Below are 9,407 nucleotides of genomic sequence, written 5' to 3' on the forward strand. Positions count from 1 at the left end.
TGTTGACAAGAATGCAGAGAAAAGGGTTCTTTTACACCGTTGGTGGGATACAAACTACAACTGTTGGGAGCTCATAAAACAGCACCCCAAAATATGATGCTTTAGCACACTGAGTACTTTTGAATGAAAAGAAATTGGAAGGCCTTAGAAATTGCCAGGAGATATTATCTGTATAATAAGACAAGCTTTGTCCACAGTGAAGATCTGCTTCTTATTTTTCTATAACTTCTCATCACCTCCTTCAGAGCCCAGAGGAACCTTGTCCCAGACTATTGTACATCCCCCACTTTCTGCAACCTTATTAAGAGGATACTCAAGCTTCAACTGTCTGGCCCTCCCTTAAGTATTATGTTTTGTGCATGACTCCTGCTCTGTGATTTTTTCCCCACTGTGCACATTAATAAATGTGTTTGCCCTTTTCCTCTATTAATCTGTCTATTGCAAGTTTATTTCAGCCATCTGTAGAGAGCTGAGGGGAAATTTGTCTTCACTTCTACATAAAGATTAAAAATAGGACTACTGTAAGACCCAGCAGTCCCTCTTCTGGGTATATAACCAAAAAAAAAAAATGAAATTAGCACTATGTAAATAACCTGCAATTCCATGTTCATCCAGTCTAAGTGTCCATTGGTGGATGAACAGATAAAGAAGTTGTGGCATATATACTATGGAATATTACTCAACCTATAGAAAGAAGCAAATTCTGCCATTCGTGATGACATAGATGAACCTTGAAGGTATTATGCTAAATAAGTTAGAGAGAGACAAATAGTGTATGATCTCACTTATATATGAACTTTAAAATAGTTCAACACATAGAAACAGAGAGTAGAATAGTGGTTACTAAAGGCAGGGTAAAAGGGGAGCTGTTGGTCAAAGGGTACAAACTTTTACTTATAAAATAAATCATTTCAAGGGATACAGCATGGTGAGTATAGTTAATACTGAATTGTATACTTAGAATTTGTTTAAATGTTTCCCCAGCAAAACAAAACAAACTAGACGATAACTAGACAATATAACACATGTGTTAACTAACTGGGTTGTGATAATCACTTCACAAAATCTATGTATATCAAAGCATTACCCCATATGCCCTAATATCATATAATTTGGTTGATTCTATGGTAATAAAGCTGAAAATGAAAATATCACATATATAATTAATATACAAGGCTGTACATTAAAACTAAGCATCCTATTTTCAGTGTCAGAAGTTTGACAAAGCATGTACATGTATTCTACCTCTATGAGGCAAGTATTTTTAAATTAAGCTGAGAAGAAAAAAGTACTGACAAAGCAGTTCACTTTCAGTAATCTGGGTTTTCCCAAATAGCGGTATGAAAACCAGTCATTTCGAATTGGACAGTTCAAGTTCCTCTTCAAGAATGAAATGTAGGTCAGGGCTCTGCTGACATTTCCATTTACCTCATAGCTGAGCATCTGCCGTGATCCTCGACAGGCAGGCAGTGGGGAAAGAAAGTACGACACAGCCAACAAGGTGGCAGCCCTGGCTCTGAAGTAGAATTATGTGGTTCAAGCAGATTGAAAGGTAAAGAGACAATGATCATCCATGTACTTAAGGACATCTATATTTCCTTTTAAAAATAACCAGGCTAAGTTGTTTTTTTTGTATAAGTTCTCATAATATTTCATACAGTGCTTACTGATAAAAACTGGATCTGTAATATTCTTTGACTCACAGCACTTTAAATAATTCTTGCATATGCTCTTTTAGGTGAGTAGTTAATATCTAATGAAGAACATTTTAGAGCTTGTGTTACTTTATCTTATAAAGAGAATACCTACTACTGCTATTGCCAACAAATTATGAAAGGGATCCCTATAATTCCTGAACTATGGGGGTCCAGGTTTTAAAAATGTTATAGATAGTTTATGCTTTTTGATGAATCATGAGTTGTGTTTTGTTGTTGTCTTATATAAAAAGTTTAGCTTCCATTAAACAGATTTTTTAAAAGCTGAAATAATGTTGGTTATCAAATAACTGAATTATTTAATTATTTAAGTAACTGATTGAATACATAAATCCAGCTATAAACTGTCAGTATTGTTAGAAATTTCCATAAAATATTTCTTTTGAGCCTTCTACAAATGAAAAAGCTTTCTGTAAGTTTAACTGGCGATAGTACGTATTTGCCATACTTCATTTTTCTTCATTTTGAATCTTTTTCCTCTGGGAGTTTTAAATTTTTGGCTTTTCCAAGCTGTGCTCACCAAAGATTTCCAGAGCACAATAGTATAAAACTCTAGTTACAAGAAGAATTCGTTATCTGCAGTCAGAGTGTAAAAAGATCTCTGATTAAAGAGACTAAATGAGGAATCCATTATAACAAGGGTCAAATGTTCTACTAAGGTCATTCATAGAGATTTTTTGCAGGGTATAAAATTCCATTCTTTTGCATTACTTCTCCACATTCTCATATGACAGTATCATTTCTTGACCTTGCCTCACTGTTTCCTTCCTTCTTTCCTTTCTTCCTACTCAGAGGTTCCCATTAAAGACAACAGTGATCAGTAAAAAAATGTAATGATTTTTATTATGTTATTAAAATATTTAATGTTATTTAAACATTTTTCACTTTTTTCCCCCCAGAGAAAATCATAGGACTTTTTCCTGCCATCAGACATGAATCAGGTTCAATGGGATGTGGTAATAGGTCTTTACATCCTCTTCAGCTGGTGTCATGGAGGTATAGTATTTCACATATCTGCCTGTATCTTTTATTCAACAAATAGAATATTGAGTGATTATTGTATTCAAGGCATAATGCGAGGACCCCTGAAGATGATAAAAGTTTAAAGATTGGGAAAAATGTGTACTTAAGTATTAGGTGGAATAAAACAAAAAACAACCCACCTCCCTCTAAATACAGGCTTACTTCCTCAAATATCCCTGATTGATAACCTTCTAACTCATTTATGAATATTTCTACCAAGGAGCTTATTACCTTAGACGTGTTCTAGCTTTAGATTATTATAACTGTTTTATGATAATGCACCAAACATTTTCACTTAATTCTACAACTTTTTCATTTAATTTAATTTTGAGAGAGAGAGAGAGAGAGGATGAACACATGCTTGGCAGGGGAAAGATATTTTTTTCTTGCCAGAGAGTATGTGTGCTTGAGAGAGATAGAGAGAAAGAGAGAGTACTCCCCTTCCCTAACAGGGCATAGTCATGCTGCAATCCTTTTTCTTCTATTGATATTTCTCTTTCCTGTCAGAAAGGCATCTTTTCAAGTATTTAGAGCCAATATTTAAACCATGGTCAGCCTTGTGAGATCCGGTTTCTAATGCACAGTGCTTAACCACTATGTATGGAACCAGACAAAATGAGATCTTTTTGATGGAGTGTTCTTACCATGTGTCATGATCCTTATACTCCAGCCTCCCAGTGAGCCAAGCTCACACGTACACACCATTGCTCCTGACTTACTAGGTTAAGCCAGGAACCAAACCCTGGCTTCCCATGTGGCTCCAGTCACCATAAAATGATACCCTCCTGGTTGTGCCCCTGTAGCTGGGCCCATAGATCATTTATGAATGGTCACTACATGCCATGCTCTCTGCTAGCCGGTGTGTGTGTGTGTGTGTGTGTGTGTGTTTGACCAGCAATCTGTCATTTCTAAAATATAACATTTATTGCTTAGATACAGAACAGCTTTCTTTTCATTCTGAGTTTAGAAGTTCTATGCAGCTGAATACAAAGAGGGACCAAAAGTACCGAAACCAAACTAGTAATTCTCTGTTCATGTGGCATAAACCAGTTTTGTACATAACCTGTAGCAGCAGTTTTAAGTTGCCTCTAGAAAAACATGAACTCTACACATTTATTATTGTTTCTTGTTTAATGCGTGGATGGAAATCACTAGGATCAACTTTCTTCTTGAAGAAAGAGAGGAGAGGAAAGAGACTGAGGGGCAGACATGTGATGAATCTTTATGGAACTAGCATCCAACTGTCCCATAGCTGCCACACCCAAGGCTGCATTGAAAAGAGCCTTCAAGGATTTTTTTGCTTCCTTTCCACAGCCAGGTGTTTCATGTAGTGATTGAATCTCAGCATCATGTCCATTAATCAGAGAATCAAAAAAAGAGACAGAAAAGTTGCACTTGAAAAAGCTTTCCAGGGGAGCTGGCAGGTGATGGAGTGGTGGTTAAGGGTGCTGGACTCCCACATGGCTAACCATGGATTGAGTCCCGGATCTGGAGGCTTGCTTTCTCACTTTCTCTCTTTCACTCACTCTCTCTCTCTCTCTCCTCTCCCTCTCTAGTCAAATTAAAGCAACTAACTAAATAAATGAAGTTAAATAAAATAATTTTAAAAAGTTTTAAATGAAACATTTTTTAGAAGATCTATACCTATCTATCTATATCTATCTATCATCTATCTATCTATATATCTTTCTTTTAATTTTAAAATAAAAGCCCTGAGAAAAGAAAGAGAATCAAATTAAATGTATAGAAATAAATTAGCTGGACATGCAAACTAAGTTATCATTCACTCAGAGATGAAACAAAGCACAAATTTCAGTTTAATATTGGGGGTGAGGGCAGAGCAACAAATAAAGCATGTATTTCCCAACCTCGCTAATAACATGTGACAAGACCTTACCGACTATGAGGGTACAGATCAAGGCTAAATAACATTTTAAGTCAATAGGGATTATTGCAGCTGCAGCCCAGGCTGTGGATGTGACTGGAGCCGATTTCTGTTACATCTCACTGTAGCCTTGAGATCCCCTCCATACTGCGAGTTTAATGTGGAGAGTTTCCGCTAGCCTGTTACTCCATGCAGCCACCTTGCACAGTACATTATGTGCAGTTATTGTTCCTATCAGGTAATTAAAGAACATCTGGCCCTATTGTGTGTTAGACATTTTAGGAGTCCTAAGAAACAGGCATAGGCAGTTTTGAGGAATCCAGAAAGGGAACCATTAGAAGTTGGGAACCAGCAGTTAGTGTAATGGCTATGTCGCTGGACTCCCATGTAGTCGACTGCGGTTTGCATCCCGGACCCGGTGGCTAAAACTCACGCCAGGCGCGTGTACGTGCATGCCCAAGATCCCCAGAGGAGAATGGAGAAGAAGGGATTGCAGCATGGCCATACCCCCTGGCGGGGTGATTTCTCGCTTTCTATCTCTCTGTCTCTCTCTGTCGGGTGAGAACACATGCCCTATAGCAAAAACCTCTCCAAAAATTTTTTTATTTTATTTATTACCACTATTATTTCTATTTGACAGAGAAAGAAAGAAAGAGAAAGTGAGAAAGCAAGCTACCAGGTCCAGGACTCAAACTGTGGTCAGACATATGGGAGTCCAGTGCCTTAACCACCATGTCACCTGTTGGCCTCCACATGGGAATTGTTAATATCTTAGTATCTCTTTTTTAATTCATCCATCTACATACTTTTTTTTTTTTTTTTTAGGAAGTTTTTGCCTTAGGGTGTGTGTACTTGCTGGGGAGAGAGAAAGAGACAGAGATGGTAAGAAATCATCCCCCAGCGGGTATAGCCATGCCACAATCCCTTCTCCAGTTTCCTCCTGGTATCTTGGGCACACACACACATGACCCCAGCGTGATTTTCAAGCCAACAGGTCCAGGACTCAAACCATGGTCATTCATATGGGAGTCCGGCAATGTAACCACTACACCAGGTGCTGGGCCCTGTACTTCTAACACTGAGCCTATATGAAAGACATTGTTTTACAAATTGCATTTTTACCTACTAATATATTCTGAACATTTTCCTATGTTATTTAATTAATTATGATTTTCATATGGTTATCAAGTCTTAGGCTTTTGTTATTGGTAAGAATATAGTTTTGTTTGTCATATTCATAACTTGCTGATAAATGCCTTTATTTAAAAAAGAACAAAATATGGGTTAAGTAGCTAGAGACAGAGTTTGGATCTTGCGGTATGTGGTGTAATTTCTAATCTTACTTTTGAAAAATGGAATGGTGAAGCTTCAGATGCTTTAGTTCTCCACCTTGAGGTAGAAAAGCTAATTACATTTGCTTAAAGACATTTAACAGCTGCCCCTAGTTCTGTGTCACGCTGCTGAGCGTCAACAGAAGCATGATCCAAAACAAATTTTCACCTACTATTCGAACTGAATCCTAGCCTTTTTCCTGGCTTTAAGTTTTAAGTAAATTTCTCTTAACATTTTTTTATTTTGATCTATTAAAACTAAAACTTTTTGAAATTGAAAAATACCTACTGATGCCTATTTAATGACTGCAGTGAACCATACAGCCCCAACTAGGTGCTACTTTATAGTATATTCACTTTACTCACTGAGGCTTAAGCCTAAAGTCAGACATGCATTCTTAAATTGATATTGAAAGTCTTTAAATTAATTAAGATCTTTAGTGAATCAATAAAATGTGAAAAAAAAAGGCATGGAAAACAACTGTATATACCAGAGATAGTGTGGGAGAAGGGAGGGAGTTGGCACAGAGTGAGAGGTAGGGAATCAAGGGGGGCGGGCAAAATATATGAGAAACAAAGAATAGAAAATTATTTGTTCATGATAACATGGTAATATCCTTGATTGAGCTAATATACAATGTATGCTGGATGGAAAGTCTCATTTTGTATACTGTATTGATGTATACTGAATGTAAATATATAAATAAATAAATTTAAAAAAAAGAAAAAGAGCTGACTGTACGATTATTGAATGTATAAAATAAATTAAAATAATAAATCATTTTTATTAGAAAAACATACTGCAATACATTGACCAATGAAAAGATACACTTAGTTCTAAGACTTTTAAAAATAGAAATAATTTAATTAGCAGAAAAGAATACATTTCAAATGTGACAGTATCTTCTTCCGAATCTCTTGTTTCAGTGTTTAGCATAGAACTGATTATTTTCTCGGGAATCAGCAGTTAGCGTAATGGCTATGTCGCTGGACTCCCACGTAGTCGACCGCGGTTCGCGTCTCAGACCCGGTGGCTTAAAACTCACGCTGGGCGCGTGTGCATGTGTGCCCAAGATCCCGAGAGGAGAATGGAGGAGAAGGGATTGCGGCGTGACCATCCCCCCTGGGGGGTGATTTCTCGCTTTCTGTCTCTATGTCTCTCTCTCTCTCTGTCTGGTGAGCGCACGTGCCCTACAGCGAAAACCTCTCCAAAAAAAAAAAAAAGAGAGAGAAAAAGAAATTAAAAAAAAAAGAATTGATTATTTTCTCAATTTATTTCCAGGAATTACAAATATAAAGTGCTCTGGCCACATCTGGATAGAACCAGCCACAGTTTTTAAGATGGGTATGAATATCTCTGTGTATTGCCAAGCAGCAATTAGGAACTGCCAACCAAGGAAACTTAATTTTTATAAAAATGGCGACAAAGAAGTGTTTCATATCTCAAGGATTAATAGAACAACAGCTCGGCTTTTGTACAGAAACTTTTCAGAACCACGTGCTTCAGTGTACTGCACTGCAGAATGTCCAGGACTTTTTCAAGAGACACTGATATGTGGAAAAGACATTTCTTCTGGATGTAAGTGTTGGGGCACAATTGAAATGAAAACAAAGACTAGTCTAACAATGAACTGGTACTTAATAGTTTTTTCTAAAAGTAGTGTTAATTGATAATAGCTTACTTTGTGTTTAAATTTGCCAGAGGGCATATGCACTACCAGAGAGGGGCAGACAGAGAGGGATGGGGAGAAAGTACCATCCAGTGGGGTTTGGTCACGTGGCAATCCCTTCTCCATCTCTCCATCCTGTCGAGATGGATGTGCCCAGGATGTTTTTCAAGTCACAGGCACTGGGATTTGAACAACGAAGTTGACCATATGGGATCTGGCTTTCTTCTTCTTCTTTTTTTTTGAAAGATTTTTTGCTATAGGGCGCATATGCTGGCAGGAGAGACAGAGAGACAGAATATGAGAAAACATCCCCCAGGAGGGATGGCCATGCCGCGATCCCTTCTCCTCCATTCTCCTCTCAGGATGCTGGGCACGCATGCACAAATGCCCAGAGGGCTTTTCAAGTCATGGGCACTGGAATTTGAACAATGAAGGTGACCACATGGGATCTGCCTGTCTTTCTTTTTTATTTTTTTTTAGAGAGATTTTTGCTATAGGGTACATGCACTGGCGTTAGAGACAGAGAAACAGAAAGCAAGAAATCAACCCCCAGGGAGGATGGCCAAGTCACAATTCCTTTTCTTGGGATTTTGGGAACACACGCACATATTCCTGGCATGAGTTTTAAGCTGCTAGGTCCAGGACTTGAACTACAGTCGATTGTGGGAGTCCAGCAACATAAGCATTTTATACCATCTGCTGGTCCCTGGATCTGGCTTTCTTAACCACTAAGTCATGGAACTAACCCTGTAGTTCACTTCTTAGATTGCCTAAACGCAGAAGCTACAGTACAACCTTAACATGTATCTGGGACCAGATTGAGGAACTACTTGAGTTAAGGAGTCTAAGGGGACCTGTGAAGTATGGAACAGACAGAGGGGGTCTACTGGGGCCAGCCACTTGGGCCCAGTGTTTATCAGTCTTTTGAGTCTTTAAAGAAAGACAGAAATATGAATTTTTAATATGATCTCTTCAATTTGTAAATGTTGCCAATGTATTCAAGAAATGATTTTTTCCCTTTAGCCTGGCCAAATGCAGCATATATTAAGGTCACATCCTTAGATTTAAAATATTTGCACTCTATATCTGTTTTTTGTTTTTTTGTTTTTGTTTTGTTTTGTTTTGTTTTTGTTCATATTTTTTGTTTGCTTTTAAAACTAATGTTATCAGTCTTGAAGTAGTTCACATTGAGAAATTTGGGGGCCAATATTTAGAAAGCATTGTAAAACTAGCTTTGTGTTTCTAATAATCTTCTTACTAACTGTGTGGTCTTGGACCAGTTGCTCAATCATTCTGAGTTTCAATTTCTTTTCTGTAAAATGAAGCTAATTATATTAGTTGCATTAAGCACTGACTTTTAATCATTTATTTGAAAGCATATGATAAATTTTAAACTACAACGCCAATGTCAAAATACTTAAAATACCTCATTTAGATTCTGATAGAATCCCTGCTCGTAATCCCACTGCCCAAATTGTGAATCACTGTTTGTTACTACAATTATTATTTTTTTCTCATTAAACTTTGTTTTAATGGGTCTCAAAATTCTGTGACAGATTTTTGGTCAAGTTGTTTCCATTAAAAAATACTGGTTTTAAAAACTAATAACTTATGGGGAACCAGCAGTTAGCGAAATGGCTATGTCGCTGGATTCCCACGTAGTCGACCGCGGTTCGCGTCCCAGACCCGGTGGCTTAAAACTCACGCCGGGCACGTGTGCATGTGTGCCCAAGATCCCGAGAGGAGAATGGAGGAGAAGGGATTGCGGCGTGACCATCCCCTC

The 9,407-nt window shown here is 37.7% G+C and overlaps 1 protein-coding gene across 1 annotated transcript in view; it reads left to right on the forward strand.

The window, feature by feature from the left end:
* Window positions 1-1,446: 1,446 nt before the first annotated feature.
* The window catches only part of IL23R (interleukin 23 receptor), a 72,910-nt gene continuing 64,949 nt past the window's right edge, over window positions 1,447-9,407 (forward strand). The window contains exons 1-3 of the mRNA XM_006171403.2: window positions 1,447-1,552; window positions 2,615-2,711; window positions 7,237-7,533. Coding sequence (XP_006171465.1) covers window positions 2,648-2,711; window positions 7,237-7,533 — 361 coding nt within the window. The 5' untranslated portion in view covers window positions 1,447-1,552; window positions 2,615-2,647. The remainder of the gene's footprint in view (window positions 1,553-2,614; window positions 2,712-7,236; window positions 7,534-9,407) is intronic.

This window comes from Tupaia chinensis, unplaced genomic scaffold, assembly GCF_000334495.1.
Source record: "Tupaia chinensis unplaced genomic scaffold, TupChi_1.0 Scaffold149502_1, whole genome shotgun sequence".
NCBI classification, from domain to species: Eukaryota; Metazoa; Chordata; class Mammalia; order Scandentia; family Tupaiidae; genus Tupaia; species Tupaia belangeri.